At 42.9% G+C, this 20,247-nt stretch overlaps 1 protein-coding gene across 2 annotated transcripts; it reads left to right on the top strand.

The window, feature by feature from the left end:
- Window positions 1-8,382: 8,382 nt before the first annotated feature.
- DNAJC14 (DnaJ heat shock protein family (Hsp40) member C14) lies at window positions 8,383-19,933 on the top strand. 2 transcript variants are annotated; one of them, XM_032210986.1, is made up of 7 exons: window positions 8,383-8,495; window positions 8,800-10,249; window positions 11,562-11,668; window positions 13,672-13,791; window positions 15,282-15,442; window positions 17,497-17,593; window positions 18,599-19,933. In XM_032210986.1, the coding sequence occupies exons 2-7, from the start codon at window positions 9,092-9,094 to the stop codon at window positions 18,834-18,836; spliced, it is 1,881 nt and encodes a 626-aa protein (XP_032066877.1). In that variant the 5' UTR covers window positions 8,383-8,495; window positions 8,800-9,091; the 3' UTR covers window positions 18,837-19,933. The 2 variants fall into 2 exon arrangements, with proteins under 2 accessions (XP_032066877.1, XP_032066876.1); XM_032210985.1 differs by having other exon boundaries at window positions 8,383-8,508.
- Window positions 19,934-20,247: the final 314 nt, after the last annotated feature.

Raw genomic sequence — 20,247 nt, 5'->3', positions numbered from 1 at the left:
TGTTTTCCTCCCCAGTAGTAATGTGGAAGGTACTTTTTCTCAAAACTGCATGCGTGAAGCACACTATCACTGAACCAGTTGTTAAACCAGTAGGATCCCACCACTGGCTATTCCCTTGACCTTGGTATCGTGGGAAGCCCATGCTTGCTCCATGTCCTAGGACAGGAGTGTCAAACTGGCGGTCCGCAGGCCAGAAGCACAGGCCACGCCCAGCCCAGCTCCGCAAAAGGGGGAAAATGTCACGAAACATCATGTGACGGCAAGTGACACAGCGAGTTTGACACCTGTGTCCTAGGGCCGTTAATAGAATAAAGAGCCATTCCATTAACAATAAAGAGAGTGTACAAGAGCAGGTGGTCTCAGCCATCCCTGAAGCCAAGCAAACCTAGCTTCTAAGCCCCTCTCACTGCAGGAGAGCCTAAACAAATCATTCTGGCTTGGCTGCTCACAGCTTAGAAGCCCACCCTGCTGAGAGATATCACTCAACGTTTGCCTCCACATTTCACTTTTGTACACTTGATTCCGTGCTCTGATTTTCAACTTCCATACCTAATGCAGGAACAGGTTGATAATGTTGCTGCAATTTCTGAGACTGGCCAGGCTGTCCTGCCAGTGAGATTTTCTTACCCTTTTCTGAGTTACTTTTATGGCCACATTTCAACACTTGATTCTTGCCAACAAAAGAAACTTTATCTGTGTACCGATTGCCAAAGTTTGGAAAAATTTGATTCCTGTTTCTGGACAAGCAATGAATAGTTAGAGATTTTAGGGAAAGAACAATAACTGACACAGAGGAGTAAAAGTTTCTCTGCAGTCTTTGGAATGGTATGAAAACCAAATGTGTACTGAAAGGAAATATCCTCTGCTAATTGAAGGAAAGAGGAACAATGGCTTAACTATTATTTATGTAGGAGATGACCAGGCTGAGCCAGAGGGTGGGGTCAAATGCGTCATCAGTCTGGAATCTTTCCACTCCCGCAAGAGACCTAAATCCAGTACATCTTGAAGTCCATTGACTCTTATCTAGCAGCAATTTGCCTCGACCAGATTCTTGTGTATAGATAGCATGGAATAAACTTGAAGAATTTTGAACTCACTTCTGTTACTGGTTACTTACCCCTGGCAAATTACTGAATAAACCACAGTTGGCTGGGTCCACGTAACACCAAGGTTTACACACTTCACTGCCAGAGATTTTGTGTCATGCAGAGCCACTAACGAGCATGGCACATTTTGACTTAGTCTGTTGTTCAAACTTAGCCAAAGCTTTGCTGAATGACGTACAATGGTAGGTTGATTTATTTATTAAATTTATATGCCATTCAGTCATCAAGTGCTTGAGTGAAGTGTTCATATAATATGCTAAGAGGTAAAACCAAACCAATTCTACTGGCTGAAATCACGTGCTATGCTACCTTGTAATTTAAGGGCTTTGCTTGTTCCTGCATCTTGTAGTTGGCAAATACTTGTTTATAGCTTAGTTCTTATGCAAATCCGCCAAATTGGATTAACATGAAATGTGAAGCAAAATATGGCTTAGGATAATTTGTGAACACTGCTGTGATGTCTTAGCGCAGCGTGCCAACCTAGTAATGTTTACAGATTGATTCTGGAAATTCAGACAGAAGTGAAATGAAATTCACCTGGGATGAAGCCTTGGGCAGCTAGCCATGGGCTTTTGGGGGGGTCTGATGCCAGATCACTACTTTTGCAGATCTCTCTGTCTGGATTGGTAGACTCTGCTCCATAAGAGGAGCAACCACAAATTGCTTTATTTCAAACTTTCTTAGAAGCCCTTTTATTGGTTTTTACCTCTGAGCTTCTCATTACCAGCTCCACTACAGCCAAGGCAGGGCTTTTTCATTTCCCACAGCCTCCCTTGTGAGAGAGTTAAAATGTCCAAACGCTAAAAGCTTCTGCAAGTCTCCTATACCCTTGCCTTCCTCTGAAGCAACTTGGATTCTTTCCAGCATGAGCTTTAGAAACAAGAGAAGGCTTTGTGTTGGAAGCAACTCTCACCCAAGGCTCATAGTTTTAACACTGGCAAATGATCCTCGAAGGAGAGTTTGTCCCACAAGAGCTGGATCATCCATGATCAGCTCACTGCTGTCACTCTTACTTCCTTCTAGTGCAGCTGATCAGACTATTAGGGTTGGGGGTTCCCGAATTCTCTATACAACAAGAAGGGGAACTCTGTGAGACCTGTGTTTCCATATAGAGTTCAGGTGGGTATCCTGCTTAAAGCATCAGTGAATGGTACCTTGATTTTATCTGAGAGCTTATTCAGCCTTGATCTTCCAGTTGTTTGGAGACAATACCTAGAATTCTCACCCAGCATGGAGGAAAAGCTTTGCTGGTTAAGAATTATGGAAATTACAATCCATATGTGTCTGATTAAAGTGAGCCATTCAACTACAGCAGTGATGGCAAAGCTTTTCAGCACCGAGTGCCCCGGAAACTCAAAGTCCAGCTGGCCGGCGCACACATGCACACCTGGTGTTCTGGCTTCCAGCATGCGTGTGCATGCCGGTCAGCTGGTCTTCCCGTGCTCCAGAGCCCCAGAAACCCAAAGACCAGCTGGCAGGTGCGCATGTGCATGCCGGTCACCTGGTCTTCTGGGTTCCGGTATGCGCCAGCCAGCTGGTCTTCGGATTTCCAGGGCTGGAAACCAGAAGAACAGCTGGCAATGGCATGCATGCCCACAGAGAGGGCTCTGCGTACCACCTCTGGCACACGAACTACGGTATATTGGGGCGGAGAATCTGGAATCACAGATTATGGTATTTGGTTCCAGAAGAGGAGGAGTGTCCAATGAAGCAAGTGTCACCATAGTATACAATTCCTTCAGTCAATTATCTGATCCCAGGGACTGGCAAGAGTCCTGAGTTCCAATTGGTTGGTCCATTGGACTAAAGCAATTAATCATTGGATGGTCTTATTTTACACCTTTGATAGCAAAATCAAAAACCTTGCTGGGACCAGAATTGTGCCCAGATGTAAGTTGTGTACTGGTTGAAGGCTGCTTTCCTCTTTCTTGACCAAGAACCCTAGATCCCTGAGGTTCTACACTGTGATCCATATACCCTTCCCTTGTTCAATGGGCATTAGATAAAAAGGTCATCCAAATAGGGCTACACATGTATTCCCAGGGATGTGAGATGGGCTATGATGGTCATAATCACTTTTATGAATTCTCTAGGTTGTGATGACAAACCATATGAAAGAGTCTTGTCCTGGTAGTAGGCACCACGGTTTGAATCTTAAGAATTCCCTGTGTGTTACATCAAATAGGACGTGAAGATGGTTTTGTAAGTCCAACAAGATCAGAGTGTCCTCTTTCTGAATGCATTTTATGAAGGATCTCAGGGATTCCACTTGAAACCTGTAATAATTGATGTGGCAATGCATTATTTAGAATCCAGGATGGTGTCCCAGTCTGTGTACTTCTTGAGAATAATGAAAAAGCATAGTGTGAAAACTGACACCACCATTCAGTCATGCAGAGACTTAAGAGGTGATTTATAACTTTCAGGATTATTAAGTATTTGACCAATCTGCATGGCTAGAGAGAAGTGTGAAGATGGAAAAGGTGGGGACAAGAGTGTTGTTGTTGGTCTACTCTTGTAAGACAGACTTTGGGTTCCATTTGTCTGATCTGGATCAGTAAGTGGATAAATTTAATTATCTTCTTGCTCATTCAGAAACTTAGACACTGTTGTTTGTGTCTTCTCCTTTTGTGAGTAGGGGTGAGCATTCCCTCAGACTGGGATTGAAGTGGTATGGCAAGTTCCGAGGTCTCTTCTCCATCCTGTCTCAGGTGTTCCATTGTCTTCTAAAGATTTGTTTTGAGTGCAACAGGAACAAAAATAATAAGTGGCTTAGCTTGATGTCTTCTGCCCTCCCAATTTTAATTTCATTGATTAAATTTGATTTCAAATAAACACTTTAGAACCATCCGTTGGGTCACAGACCAGTCCCTAAAATTAAACTTGTGAATGTCATTATTTATCTCCACTTAATCTGATGTTGGAACCTTGGGTGTGTCTTCCTGGATGATCTTGTGACATTCAAAGTGCACAGTTTGTCGAAATTGCCAACAAGCTGCTATAACGTGTTGATGTTTTGGGCCTTTTTAAAGATCAATATTCTCTATCAAATTTGTGGAGGCTGTACAGCAACACAGCAAATGTTCTGAATATACAATATACTGAAACATATCTAACATTCTACCAATAGGCAACAATTCTAAGGAGATGTGTTAAAAGTTGGGTTTTGTCTAGTATCTAAAATTTGCTCCATGTCTTCATCCAGTTGGCCATCATGCCTCTAGCTTAGAGGTGAACACAATATAGACTAGCCAAGAAGGTGGTAGCATTGACCAGTTTGTTTGTCTTATCTGAATGTATTATGATTATGGATCTTTTAGCCATAGCCCAGGCAAAAATAGATAGTGTGACATCTTTATGGCTAAGCTATGGCTGTGAGCTCTACAGTGTACTAAATCTCTATCCGAATCTCTGAGTGCTTGGGAGATTTTCCCGATCCTTGTATACTATGTCCCTGTGATCAGTACTGCTCCTTGAGCATCCAATGGAGTAAATTGAAAAGCTCTAAGAATAACTATGAAGAATTGGTGGTGCTGCATTTAGAGACCTGCCTTAGAATTAAGGGCCAGCTTTGGATTTTTAAATTATATCTAAATTGTAAAAATAACTCAATGATTGAAATTACGATGTGCCAACTGAACTCAGATAGCTTTACCACTGAGCATGTATAAGACTGAACAGTTCAACAACTGTTGCAATGATAAGAAAAGTCTTTTTATCAATGTTTATTGCAGCACATAGGTGAACAAAGTGCAACCATGTGTGATATAAAAGTAAGTAATCTGAGGTGTTGTGGCAAACATTTTCTCTGAATATATTTTATTTCACAAAATAGAGACAGGGCAGTCTAACGAGAATACTACATTAGCAGAGGTCAAGAGCAGTCAGTTCAGTAGGAGACAGTCACTGGGATCAGAGGTTTAGTCTTCCAAGCTTTCGGACTCATGCTGGAGCCCATCCTCAGGGAATTTCTCTCTCTCAGAAGTTCCCTGAGGATGGGCTCCAGCATGAATCCGAAAGCTTGGAAGACCTCTGGTCCCGATGAGCGACCCAGATTGGATCCTGTATCATTATCCTGGGACATGTATATTTGCCTTCATTTGTCAGTGCATAAGAAACTGAAGGGAAAAAAAAGATGTTTTGTGTAATGTGTGTAATTTTTAATTTCTGGTTCAGGTAAGCATTCCCCCCCCCCCCCACAACCTGATGGTCTTCAAAGATGTTGAATTATAATTTCTCTCATTTCCATCCTGAAGAATTATACTGACTGAGAAGAGAAGCAATCTGCAATGTCCCAAACTGAGAAAATCTGTCCTAAAATTGATGCATTTGCAGAATTATAGGTCAGCTAGGAAATCCTTTTTTTCCCAAGTTGTGGAAAATTCTAAAACAACTGTTTGATATACTCTTCAATATGCACATTATTTAAAGGGTAAGCACTGAATTGTATATTCACTGCTTACCCTTTAAATAATGTGCATATTGAAGAGTATTGTATAGTCAGTGTAATGATTAATTCAGCTGTATCCATGATTCAGCTACATCCAGAATGAGGGATTGAGGAAACCTGTTTGGCAGAATTGAATGAAGTTCCCTCAGGAACTTCCAGGTAAAGTAGCCGGAGGCAAAATGTGTGTCCAAAATGTTATGCCTCACTCCCCACAAGCAGCCGTATTTCTCATTTGCTTTGGTAGACTCCCAAATCTTTGACTGTACATTCCCAGGGAGTTTACACTTCCTCAAATTACAGGACATACCACTGGCCCTGAAAAACAACTCATTCTCCAGATGCCAACATATCAAGCCAGAACATGCCCACGCTAATTTTCTTTGCAATAATGCCCCTCTACCAACTGTTGCCTCTCTTGGGTATGAACTGAAGGAGAATTAAAAGGCATGAGTTGTCCTCTGCTGGTGAAAACTGGAAATTGGTCTGAAGGCCTTTATTTTAGCATTTGCAGCTTGGAATATGATGTTTCCTCTTAAGCAACCTTTTGTCTTTTTAAGGCTTGGGTTAATTCAAAACCCAAATTAGAACCCCCTAAACCTTTTCAATTGGTAGCAAACCTCTGGGCAAGAATCCAAAGAATGTCCCCAGCTGCTTGGATATTCCGTTAGAATTATGCTTCTGTGCCTTAGTCCAGAGACAACTTTTAATAGGAAAAGAACCTGCCCTGTGAGGTATCTACTAGGTCAAAGCCTCAAGCAGCCACTGAGAAATGATTCAAGAAGACTTCAGTTATCATTGTCTCTCTCAACTGGAGTCCTGCAAAAGATGAATCAATTAAAGGTGTTTTAATGATAATCAGCAATAGGAAAAATGCTTTAGACATTTGAGAAAAACCAGTTAAGCTATTCTGAATGTACTGGATTTAGGAATTATACAATAAAAGGTACATTAATGTATGTGCCTAGATGAACTTGGACGACTTATTTTCTCTCAGCCCAAACTTTATTATTATTGTGGGGAAAATAGGAGGAAAGGATGTTAGGTATGTTTGCTGCCTTGAGTTATTTATAAATAATAATAAAGGGATAAAAATCTAATAAATAAAATGAAATTGATGCTTAATATGTGTTTCCTGTTTTCTCCTATCTTTGAAGCAAAATGTCATGAATTTCAGTCAGAACATGAAGTTCTTTATCTTCACTGTATAACTGAATATCACTCAGGTTATATCTATCTGATAATTGTGGGTTAATAATGATAGCCATTTCATTTCTCCAATAATTTTCTTCTCCTCAAAGATCTGTTGTTCCTTTAAAAATGTAAAGTGATTCACCCCAGCCCATTTCTGTTTAGTTTCCCACAATGTCAGTGTTCATTCTCCACGTGACTGCTCTGACATCATTTTTTTTTTGTTTCTTATCATATTAGCATTGGGACTATTCATATTTAACCTCTGCTCTTCCTTAATACTTAATCTTGTATTGATGATCTCACCAAATTTCATACAGTTGTTAAATAAAAACTAAGCTAAAACTTATATTTCTGTGGGAATGCTTTCAAGCTTGCCTCCATTCCACTACTACAGAATAAGGGTAATCTCTGCAGTTGGAAGTTTAGATGATTTTCATCAGATGGGAGCAGTAGAAAATGGAGTTGGGATTGCTCATTTTAACTACAAATATAAATTCAACCTATAGTTCAAAGATTATATCAAAGTGCTATGTTATGAGGACTCTTTTAAGATTTAAAAATGCTGCATCCTTAATTTCTAATTCTTCTCTATGAATATCCTTAACTTGGAAACCTTTGAGTTTCAAAACGTTTCAATTTTGTGATTTTTTACATGCACAAAACAATCTCGCAAGTAATGATGGATTAATTACCTTAGATATTGGCAGGTTTAATTATAAGGTACTTCACCTTCGTTTACCAAAGTGGAATTTCCATTTTCCACTGTCAGGGCCTCCTTTCCACATGAAGCTATTTGTAAGGGTATCTATTTCTGCTATGGTCTTACAAACATTGAAATCTTAACCTAAGAACTCTTTTTTAAGAGGAGTACAGTAATGCATTCGTTATCACCTGAAGGTTTTTATGTCTGCATCTCTGACCCTTTGACAGCAGAAAACACATTACTCTTTCTTAGATCGGGAAGTGAAACCCCCCCAAAATTTGCAGGAGGGTAATAGCAACCCAGTTCTGTACGGCTGCCAAGCAAGCCATATGGAGGCGATCAAGAAGCACTGATGATGTTACCTAGTTGGGTGAAGAAACGTCTGCAAGAAAACATGCAAGGTCAGACAGCACCAAGGACCCCCCAATTCAACCCTGCACTAGAAATATTCTCCTTTATTGGGATCGCGAAATTGCCCGAGTCGAGCTCGATTCGAAGGGACGGCGTGTGTTACCCAGCTGCTCAACCCCCTCGGTGCAGAGTTAGGACCAAAGCGACGCAAAATAGACTTTCCGACACGTCTTATCCCCACGGCTGCCTCCTCCCGCCCGATTCCCTCCAGGACTAATAGCTCCCATTATCCTACTCCATGCACCGATCGAGGAGGATAAAGGCAAACGTTAAGCCAGCTAGGTAATCTTCCAGGAGGGAAAGAAGAGCCCGTAACCTGCCTGCTGTAAACAGCGCTTGTCTTCGAGCGCGCGAGAGGGAGAACGGCGCGCGCGAAGGTGGGGGTGGGGGAGTGGGGTGAAAAAGGCTAGAATTTTTTTAAAAAGCGGATTCGCAGCAGCCCCGACCGGCCGTGACGCGCCAATCGCGTCACTCAGAAGGCTTCCCTTGACCCGGAAGTGGAAAGTGGAGGGCGGCGTTTGGCCAGGCGGGCGGAAGGCGGAAGCGGAGGCTTGCCCGAGAGGGAGTGAGGGGGCAGTCAGATGGAGGAAGAGGAGTGGCGGCGGCAGGACCCCCCCCGACTTCTGGTTGCTAGGTAACAGCAGCAGGTAACTTCCCCTCTGGCCTTATTTCTGTGGCGGCTCTTGCGGCCCCGGTTGGGAGATCCCCGTCCACCCTCCCCTCCTTCTTCTCCCCCGCCACCTCAGCATGGAGCAGCTGCTCTCCACTTGTTTCCTTTCCCCACTTTCCAGCTCTGAAAGTGGGTCTCGGGGTTCTGTTTCCGTGATCGATGTGAAGAGTTGAGAATGAAACAGCCTTGCAGCTGTTTGGGCAAATGGTCTGTTGAATTTGAGGTACAATCTGTTCCCTCCCCCCTCTCTCTCGGGTTTTCTTTGCAGGATGGCTACAAGATGGCTATAACTTCACCTTCATCGAAGCCCCAGTGATTCCGGAACAGAAAAAAAACACCATGAAACACCTCAGGCCTGGGACCGGAGCTTTGTGTGAACCCCAGCTAGAGTTTCCTGATTTGGCCAAGACTGTTCTGAGCCCTTGCAGCCTTTCTGATATAGGATGCAGGAAACAAAATGTCCACTTCAAAAAAGTGTTGCTGTCGCAAAGCATCTCCTGGCTGAGAAGAGCTCTTGAGTCTTCGGAAGGCTGAGGTTTTGAAGTCAGGAGAAAGGTGCGATGGAGACAAAAATGCTTTGGAATGGCAGTTGCGATTGCGATAATGGCAGCTTGCACTTTACTGACTATAAAACTCCCAGTAATGAAACTGGCTCCTGTAACTGTCCGAGAGAGATGACTGATCTCTCTGCAGCTTATTCGGAGGAAGGGAATGACTTATGCGGCTTCAGTTGTCAGCACTGGCATTCAGAATTCAAGGAGAAGGACCCATCTCCGCTGCTGTTAGGCCAAGAAGTAGATGTTGAAGACGGCCTGGCTACAAAAACCAAGGAAGAAATCCCTGATTGCACACGGGCTCCTGGCGGAAGAAAAGTTACCCGGCAACAAAGACAACGCTCCACTCCTAAAGACAAAGGAGATGGTCATTTTGTACCCTCTGGTGGGAAACACAGACAGACTAGGAAGAGGAGTGATGGTGGGCATCATCATGTGCAAGCTGAGTTGCTGAAGCATCTGGAAGGTCTGGCCTCATTTTGCGTTTCTTGCTTCAGACTGTTCATCAGTGTAATTGTACAAGTCACTCACCGGTGTGGTGAAGGGGTGGAAGCTGGTGGGAAGATGCTGTACTCTTGCTGCTTTTTCAGCCTTCATGATTTAAACACCATTCAAACTGACGTGCAGGCTTGGATCCAGCGTGGAAGGATAGGATGTCGAAAATTGACCCGACAGCTAACCTCATGGTTGTCATTAACTTACCGCCTGCTTAAGATGCTCTGTGCTATTCTCTTCCTGGTGCTTATGCTTCTCCTGGGTAGTATACGACTCTGCTGGAAGGTTTCCAAGTCAGTCATACTCAATATTCTGAGTAGAATGACTCATACTAGCTATGGAGCCTGGCTTCTCTCAACAATTGATTTCCCTCAAATTGGGGTCCTCTTCAGAGAATGCAGGCTTGGCAAATGGATGGCAAGTCTGCTGCTTAAGTGGCACACTGTCCCTTGGATGCCCAAAGGATTAAGGACCACCCAGTCAGGGAGCACTGCTCAGAACGATTCTCCTGGTGGATCCGGACCATTCCAGCCTGGCGAAGAGGTGGTACGTTTGTTGGCGATGGCACATACCCCTGAAGAAGAGCTCAATCCTTTTCAGGTGTTGGGCTTGGACGCCACAGCTTCAGATGTCGAATTGAAGAGAGCCTATCGGCACTTGGCAGTACTGGTAAGCATGTTTTTTTGAACCAAAAAGGTTGACTCGTGATTGGAACATGTGTGTGTTTTTTGATGAGAGAGCTTCTGTTTAAAAGAGGTGGTATTCCTTTCCCCCCCTCTCCTTGTATTACCGTAGCAAATAATTGTGACAAGAATTCAGCTCTTCCTCCTCCAAGGATTGAGAATATTGGTGGGGATTGGTTAAAGACAGTAGTAGGAGAGAGCTCCTTTCTTGTCTGGTTGACGTAGTCCAGCATTTTCAGGATGGTGGGGAAGAGGTCTGGAATATCATGCAGTCTTTCATAGTACAATTGATTAATCTTCACTTATCACCTGCATATTGATTTACTGTATAATTATTGTACTACTTGAGGGGACAGACCAGTGATGGGATTCAAAAATTTTTACTACGGGTTCTGTGGGCATGGCTTGGTGGGCGTGGCTTGGTGGGCGTGGCTGGGGAAGGCTACTGCAAAATCCCCATTCCCTCCTGATCAGCTGGGACTCAGGAGGCAGAGAATAGATGGGGATGGGGCCAGTCAGAGGTGGTATTTACTGGTTCTCCGAACTACTCAAAATTTCCGCTACCGATTCTCCAGAACTGGTCAGAACTGGCTGAATCCCACCTCTGGGACATACCTTTGTCAATTTCAACAAGTAAAGGAATCGACAAATACAATCATCTATAGCAGCAAGGTTGATCAAGATAACTGAGACAAATATTTTTTTCTCCTTGTTTACCCTTCTTGGCTAACAAGGGAACAGGATGTGTGGAAACTTAGTTCAACTTATCTTATCCTCCTGTCTGAGGATTGCAGTTCATTTCTCGGCTTGTAAAATTCCAGCCCTAAATCTTCAAGGTGTATTGAATGAAAATCCCATTTTTGCTTTTCTCCATCTTTCCCGGCATGAGGAAAGAGAAGGATAAATGAGCTGCTATACTACACCAAGGAGGATTGCAGATGCTGCTTCTTGAGTCTGCTAATCTCTCCCATCCCCATCTGAAAAATTACTTTTGACCCCCCAAAAAGCTGTGGTTTTTGTAACTGGTTTGTTACAAGGAAAGCGCTCAATTGACAAAGAACCTTTCTATTTGAACTTCTGAACAGAAATGTTGCCTGTACAAGGAATGATCTGTAAATAAACCCTGCTTGCTCTTTTTTGGCTTTGTGGTCCCTGTGTCACATGGGAGTGAGAGTGCTGGCTTTATTTTGCAGGATGACTGTTAGGATTATTGGCAATATATAGGTAGCATATGTTTGTTTCAAATGTTTTTTTAGAAGTCTAACTTCTTTGGGGCTTTGGGATGGGGTGTCACACAGGTTCACCCAGACAAGAATGAGCACCCTCAGGCAGAGGAGGCATTCAAGGTACTGCGGGCAGCCTGGGATATTGTCAGCAATCCAGAGAAGCGGAAGGAGTATGAAATGTGAGTCAACTGAAACCTATTTGGGCTTCCTTCACTCCCAGTCAGAACCACATAGCTATATGAAGTTTGATCCGCAGACTGGGACAATGTGGACAGGCCAGTTTTCAAAGAGATTCCTCTATTTAAGGGGACAGAGAATAAATCTGAAAAGCATCAATGTTGTCAGGTAGCAACACTTATTGAAACTTGCTGGGTGTTTTTCATTACTTCCCTGGTTTTGTTTTTTGTTTTTTGTTTTTGTTTTTTTGTCTGCAATGGAAATGCGGAAACGCTGAAATTATTATTTCAAAAGCAACAACAATAAAAAAATGCATAAAGTTTTTTATTTTTTCTTTTCGAATACATTCACAAATATACATTCTTATAAATACTATTAACATTTATCTATTAACTATTAACATTTATCACTATCTTATAAATATAGAAAACATAGGTCACTTTCTTGCCACCCCGTACCTCCATCTTATTTTGCAACAACCCTGCTCCTTCCGTCTTCTCAACCTCTCTTGTCTGCCTTCTTTCCTCCTCTCCTCCCTCTTTTCTTCTTCCCCTCTCTTGTCCCCACTCCTCCTCTCTTCTCCTCCTTCTTTACCCTCTCTCCTATTCTTACTTTCCCTCCCTTGCTTCCTCTGTCTTTCTTCCTTTCCCTCCTCATCCTCCCTCCTTTCTGTTGCAACAACAATAAAATTGACTAGGCGACATGAGGATTGTCACCTAGTCAATTTTATTATTGTTGCAACAGAAAGGAGGGAGGATGTTCATTGGTCCTTGTTTGATCTCTACATTTGAACTCATTTCAATTTGATGTAAGAATAAGATTTTGGTCAAGAGTATTCCCTTATCCCTCCCCCCCCCCCAAAAAAAGTCTGATCATTCCTTTGCTTGTATGAATAATAAGTATCTGAATCATAGAAGAAAAATATTATAGAAATGATAATAAGGTACAAGAAATGATAGCATCCAAATTATCTTCTTTGATTAAAGGCCTTCTAGGAAGGAAAACCCAGGAGATAAGAGATAACAAATTCAGAGATCAGATACTAGATAATATTCTGCCCTGATTCTCAGAACTACTAAATTACTTCAGTTTTCAGCCTGACTTTTTCTTTAAAAAAAAATACTTTCCTTTGGAGGTGATTTTTAAAATCTTTTAATTAAAGTTTATTATAAGATAAAAATACAACATGAAACAAAAGTTAGAAAGCTAAGAAGGAGAAAAAGAGAAGTGTGAAGGCCAAGAAAAAAGTCCTGACTTCCCACTTTTTTTGGTGCAATAGAATACAGGGGGAAAAATACTTAAATCTTTTGTTCTGCATTTCCCAACCTTTCAAACCATTTCTATAACAGCAAAATCATTCTAATCAACCGTAACTGGAGGACCTTTGTCTCCAACAGCTTGAAGCTAATCATAAGCTGAATTTTCCTTCAAGTTAAGCTTGATTACTTGTGAGCACAGAGACACAGTGTAGTTTTCATAGTCTAAGTACAGAAGTGGTGTCCATTGCTATCCATGTTTTTTTCTTCAGTTTTCCAGTTTAGCTTATATTCCTGGTGCTCCCTGGTGGTCTCCAGACCAAGGGATAATTATATGAAGGTCAGCCAAGTGCTATTTGGAAATGACTCTTGGCCATCTCTAGGTCATACAGGGATTCTGTATGGGAACTCTTGGATAAGTCACTCTTTGTCCACATCCAAATGTGTAGTGCCTGCCTGCACAGAAAAAATCCTGTCATTTTGGGACTCCTTGCTTGAGGTCAGGTTAATGTAAATCAGGGCTTGTGTAACCTGGGGGCTCCCTGTATGTTGACATGGCTTTGATTTCCAGTACGTGTGCACACTGCTACAACCGTAGTCAAGCTTTATGTAACTGATACTTTTGTCTGAGACGGTATAGAGTTTCCTGCCTAGGCAAGAGTTGGACTAGAAGACCTCCAAGGTCCCTTCCAACTCTGTTATTGTATTGTATTGAGGCTTCCTTTTAAATTCACTTGCTTTTCTTTCAGAAAGCGCATGGCAGAGACAGAGCTGACGAAGTCCATGAATGATTTCCTTTCCAAACTTCAGGATGATCTGAAGGAAGTCATGAACACAATGAAGTGTAACAAATGCCAAGGGAAGCACAAGTAAGTGGCCAGCTGTCATTATCTCTCCACTGGTGCAACAGGATGTCAGCCAGGCTATCCAAGCAGCAGGATCCTGACTTTACAGAGTCTAGGTTCATTTCTCCAATCTATCTATGGGAGAAACTACAATCAAGCCTGGTTTCTTCTGAGGGGAGTGGCAACACCAAGGTTTCTATTTCCCTTGAAGGTCTCTGGATAGTAATGTAGAATATTTTTTGCTTGAGCTGGCCTAAATCAATAATCTAACTCCGTGATGGCACGTGGAGCCATCCTTGCATGCACGCGAGCCGTTGCCCAGGTCAGCTCCACTGCGCATGCGCCTCCCCCCCAGCCAGCTGATCTTTGGGTCTCTGCTGGGAGACGCGCGTGCATGCGTGGGAGGGGGTCACACTTGCATGCACGGAGGTAGGGGGGATTTGGAGACCCTCCTGTGCCCTGTTTTTGGTCCCAGGAGGGTTAAAGGAGGCCTGTGTACCAAAACGGGGGTTGCGCAGGGGGTGGGGGTAGTGCAATGCAGTCGTGCACACATATGCAAGGGCCCGGCCCGGCCCTGCGGGGGGACAGGCATTGCCTTACAGGTTGTCAGCACGCGCATGTGCGTTATCGCACCTATACGTGCTTTCGGCACCTGAGGGAACAAAGATTCGCCATCACTGGTCTAGCTTTTAGTTGAGGTGTCAAAGACTCTCTAAGACTGAGAGATATAGATAGTTTTTAATATACAACCATTTATTGAGTGACAGTTCAACATTACAAGGGCACTGAAAAAAGTGACTTGCAACTGTTCTCACACTTACAACTGTTGCAATATCCCCACAGTCAAGGGATTATAAAGGTTTTGGAGAACACCAGAATCCCTGCTTCACCCGAAAGATTCCTCTGCAAGCAAAGAATCTAATATCCCAAGCCCTTAAACTTTCCTTTGCTTATTAAAAAAAAAAAACACAGACACTAACTGGATAAGTTAATGGGCAGAAGTTTCTAATATATTTATGATAGTATATGGATTCATAGCTAGATGAATATATATTGTAAGTTCAAAATTTGAAAATGCTTGATTATCAGTACCCAAAGTATGCTACTCTACAAGTGTTCAGTTATACCTCAACTACTTACTAATTTTGTTGGACATAGGATTCAATTCCCATATTTTCATTTTCTATTGGCCCTTCATCCATTTCTAAAATATTTGGTTTGGAAAAGCTTCAGTATTTATAAGTTGAACATAAAATGCTTTCTTTACGATCCATGCCTAGATGTTATTCAGACAACCATTTGTCTGAAATGGTACATGGCCCATGAGCAGGGCGTTGGACTAGAAGATCTACAAGATCCCTTGAAACTCTGTTATTCTGTTATTTGCATTTCTGCTGAAATTAAATGCGTGTCTGTGTGTGTGCGCGGACACACACACACACTGGAAACCGCCAGATGCTGTAATATAATGAACATACTTGATGCTTTCTAACCTCTGAAGTTCTTTGCTGCAGGAGGTTCGAGATGGATCGTGACCCCTTGGATGGCCGATACTGTGCAGAATGTAGTAAATTTCATGCAGCTGAGGAAGGTGACTTCTGGGCAGAATCCAGTATGCTGGGATTGAAGATCACATACTTTGCCATGATGGATGGGAAGGTTTATGACATTACAGGTAATTGAATTAGCACTCTGACAATGGAAAGTGGTAGCACAAAGTTGAAATTCAATTGAGGTTCTTGTTCTTATTTTGTCTAGGGTGTTGTATGTATGTTTGTGAATACATATACTCACAGAGCAGGGTAAATTAGGGTAACTCCACATTTGTACAGTGTGTATATATACAGTATGTGTTTTTTCCACATCCATGTATTTGGCAGTGGTGATCCAATAAAGGATTACAGAGTAATGAGAGAGGAGAATGGTGTCTGTTAAGGAACTTAACCTAGCAGCAATATCTGCTTATACAAAAAATGTGTTTAACATTTGTTTCAGATATGAAACAGGCTTAAATATAATATATATAATATAAAGTTCAGATCGAATGCATAAAGCATCTTAAAGAGTGTTGCTTTCTTTTCTGCTCAGCTTTAAACAGGACACAATGAAGTCTTAAAGAGGGGATTCTTTGGGAAGGGGAGAGGAAGTCTGTGAGAGAGAGCTTAGGTCAATGAAGGACATCTTGACCCAATAAAAAGCAGAAATATTGTGGTGTGAAAACTTTCAGGCAGATGGGAGCTGAGGGGGAGGAATTACTGATCAGTAAAGGGAAGTTGGGTTATAATAGCTTGATAAAAATATGAAACCTATATGTGGCTGCTATGGAAAAAGCAAATGTGATGTTATTGGCATCGGGAAATTAATCAAGTATCTTTGTACCTTCATACAAATAAATGGTGCAATTACACTTAAAGGTACATCGTGCTATATTTCAACTCATGACTAGTTTTACCAGTGAACTTGGCTTCCAAAGAAGTAGTGAGGGCCACTAACATGGAAGCTTTCCAAGAAGTGACGTGAACCTTAGTAGGAGAGTATTATTGAGAGGAGAAGGGAAGGGAAGAACTGTGGTTACCTTGGAGATGAGAGAAGATTGCAGGGAAACAGGAGTTGCACTAAAGCAGTGATGGCTAACCTTTTTGCCATTGTGTGCCAAAAGTGGGGTGGGTGGGTGAGGGTCATGCGTGCACGTGCCCACACCCATAATGCTATGCACCTTCCCCCTGCGCATGAGCGCACAATACACACACAAACCGCTTTTGGGGCGCAACGGCATGGTGGACCTATTTTTTGCACTTCCCAGGCTCCAGAGGCTTTGTGGGAGCCTAGGGAGGGCACAAATGGCCTCCCCCCCCCCCCCCAGAAGCCCATTTTCCGACTTCCGGTTTGCACGTTGGGCCGTTTTTCTCCCTCTGGAGGCTTCAGGAGGCTTCCCTGAAGCCTCTGGAGGGGAAAAAAACAGCCCAATGAGGAAACCGGAAGTTCGGGAAAGGAAAAATGGCTGAAAATGAATGCCGAAATCAGATGGCCAGCATGCGCATACACACTGGAGCTAACAGGGCAACGTCTCGCATGTCCTAAGAAATGGCTCCACATGTCACCTGTGGCACATGTGCTATAGGTTCACCATCATGACACTAAAGAGTGTGAGCAGCTGGAGAAGTGAACTGGAGATGCTGAGGACTCAAGCTTTTATTTCCCAATGAACTTAATTCCACAGCTGTTTTTCTGTTTCCCAGCCCTCCCCAAAAATATTTTGATCCCACTAACAGAACATACGCAATTGAAGTCTTGAGAAATTGCCAGCCAGTGGTGGGTTCAGCCGATAGGAAGCCACAGCAGAAAGAGCTGTGGATTGCTGACATGCATTGCTTCAGCCCACCTCATCCGCAACCCCCGCTTGCCGTAACAGCACCATTTCCTCATTCCGGCTGGCAAGGGCTGCGCTACTCCTTGCACTTTGTGGCAGAGATTTCCAGTCCCACTATGAGCTACCTGGCTGGTCCCATATTTCAGACTTCTAGTCACAAGATCGGCCCATTGGTCAACCTGGAGCAGCTCCTCTACCCAGGTGCGCTGCAGACCACCAAGATTTTCTCGCAGACCACTGGTTGATGACCTCTGGTCTAGGAAGAAAAATGAGATTTTTAGGATATTCCTGTCTGTTTTGTGAGGCAGATCTGGGTCAGGAACTGATAGCTGATTTCCCCCCCCCTTTCTGATATGCAGAATGGGCTGGTTGCCAGCGAGTGGGAATCTCTCCAGATACGCATCGAGTTCCCTATCATATCTCTTTTGGATCAAGAGGTTCTGGAGGACGCCAGAGGTTAGTATGGAATTATGTTGTTGGTTTCTTCTTAATAAATGTTTGGTTCTCATTGAGAACTGAAATCTAGGGATTTACAGTATGTATCCCATTCAGTTTGAAGAGTTTGGAGAGATCTGTTTGATCTTTTCCCCCCATTTGTACAGGCACATGCCAAGGGGTCTAGTGATTAAGGCACCAGGCTAGAATCTGAGACATTATGAATTGTAGTCCAGCCGTAGTCATGAAAGCCAGCTGGGTGATGACTTTGGCCCAGTCAGTCTCTCTCAGCCCAGCCCACCTCACAGGGAAAGGAGAAAATAGGAGGAGGAAGGAGCATTAGATATGTTTACCAATTTTAGTTGTTTATTAAAAAATAATAAAGATGGAATTTGAATCACAAATCAATAGTCCACAATTAGCCTTATAGTAGTAGTTGTGTTAAACACAAATGTGCAGCCCTACACCTGATTGGTTGTTAATTCCAAACTAACAACAGCTTGTAACTTCCTTTTTGTTGGCTCTCCTTTTTTCTCCTTTTTTAAAGAGAGTCAGACCAGGAGAATTTTCACTACAGAGGCCAGATTCTGCCTTGTCTCTTTTATACTTTTTCCATGAGAGACCTTTATACTTAAAGCAATAAGCTGATAAGAGAGTGAAACTCAGTTTACATAGCTTATATTCCTGGGGCTTAAAGCAGTCCAGTACGCTGGTAAGAGTGTGGAATAGCCTCGTGTGTGATAGAATTGTGAAGATGAGGAAAAACCATGGGATTGAGAGTGAGTTGGGTGGCTATATACCATACCTTTTCTTCAATAAATAAATAAAATTTAGTACTTATAAAGGTCTTCCAAAAATAGATTCCTTTTCTTCCTGGGATGAATAGTTGCAAATTCTGAAGCTTGCCTTCCACTATATAGTTTAGCATAAAGCCGAACATAGATCTCTGCTGAAATCCAGTTCGGGATCTGATGATGTATTTGTTCTCTCCATCTGTCTTTCCTCCCCTATCCCACGCCAAAAAAGAGCCGCTTCAGACAGTAGCCCAGCTTCAGCTGCAGAACTACAGGACTTCTTCAACCGCATCTTCCAAGGGAACCCCGGGCAGATGCCAAACGGGAACTTTTTCAGCAGCCCCCAGCCCCCAGCCCCTGGGAATGTGTCGACGCCTCCTGCCTCTTCTTCAAAAGTGGACAGTAGCTTCCAGAAAGGCGATTCGAAGCAGAAACGGCGGAAAAAAGTGAGACGCCCCTTTCAGCGCTAAGGACCTGACTGAACCGGAGGGAAACCTCCCTGGTTTTTTATCAGGTAGCAAAAGGGCTGTTTTAAAAATTGAAAAAAAGTATTCTTGAGAAGAGAGAAGCTTCCAGGCTCCTCTGGAACTCATTTCTAACCCTGTAACTTCCAGCTGGAACAAACTATTCTCCCATGCAGTCGTTAATATGGATCCTGTGATACCAAAGAACTCCTTTGGATATTTTCCTGAAAGCACTTAATGAAAATAAGGTGTGGACAATATCGAGCCTTTAAGCATCCAATTGTATGCTTTTATAATTATCTGGCGCTACTTCTCGGGCGGGGCTACCGCTTCCACCAGTTATTTTAGTTGATTGTTACTCTTGTCCACAAAAAGGCTTGGCCTGGAAATCTCTTGTTTCATTCCAAGGCTTTGAAGAAAAATAAAAAAAAGATAGAGGACGGCTTAGTGCCCAGGGGAAGGCCTGGTTTGCCTGCGATAACTTTCAGAGTGGGTGGGCAGGAAAGGGGAGGTCCAATTCAGCAACCGTCTTCTTAACCCATCTTGGATGTTCTGCCCCTAGATTAAATGGTGAGAGGAGAGCTACTCCCTACCTGGAATTTCCTTGTGTAAAATGTTAATCAATTGCTTGCCATGCAAAGGAATTCATCCAGATTAATACTTTTAGCAAAAGACCAGGGGAGACAGAGATGCAGCCCGGTTATTGTTACTTATCGCTCAGGATTATGCCAAGTCAGTTTCTCCTTCTTGAAGGAGACCCATTGCGAGACTACTGAGAGGAGGTGTTTTGCACTACCACGCGATTCAAGAGCTGCTGGCTCTGGAGGTAAAATTTGACTGTTGTGTTCTAAGGTGCTTGGTTTGCTCTTCCTGGATCTTAGCAAGTACACGCTGTCTGTCTATGCTGGCCTAAGAAGACTGTGGTCAAGTCAGTCACGACATGGGTGTGTTAGGTGACAATTTTAGCACGGATGGCTAGCTCTACAATTGTTCAACCTCTTTTACAGAAGGTTACTTTTTTAAAAGTTCAAATTTGTATGTATATACATATATTTAATACAATGTGTACTATCATTTCTATAAATATGTATCAATGCCTTGGAGAGGCTGGCCTACAGTTTCATTCTTAGCCCATGCACCGTTGCACCCTGTGCACGATTCTGTCTTTGAGGAATTCAACGTTTAAAGATGCAGTTTAATGCTTCCCTTCTTTTATTGTGGAAACAGCTAGGTATTTGTCCTGCTACCCAGTTAGCCCTGCGCATTCCCAGACACTCCATTGAAGGGTGTTAGGGTGCAGGGCCTATGGTTATCTTCTTCCTGCCAAAACTACTTCCTCACTGTTCTGCCTAGAGCGATTGTGTGAGAAGTATATTTATTTGCTTCTCCTTTGCATTGTTAAACCGTGACAAATCCT

Source organism: Thamnophis elegans, chromosome 2 (assembly GCF_009769535.1).
Source record: "Thamnophis elegans isolate rThaEle1 chromosome 2, rThaEle1.pri, whole genome shotgun sequence".
NCBI classification, from domain to species: Eukaryota; Metazoa; Chordata; class Lepidosauria; order Squamata; family Colubridae; genus Thamnophis; species Thamnophis elegans.
The sequence above is the reverse complement of the archived record's forward strand: the minus strand, read 5'-3'. Positions and strand labels throughout refer to the sequence as shown.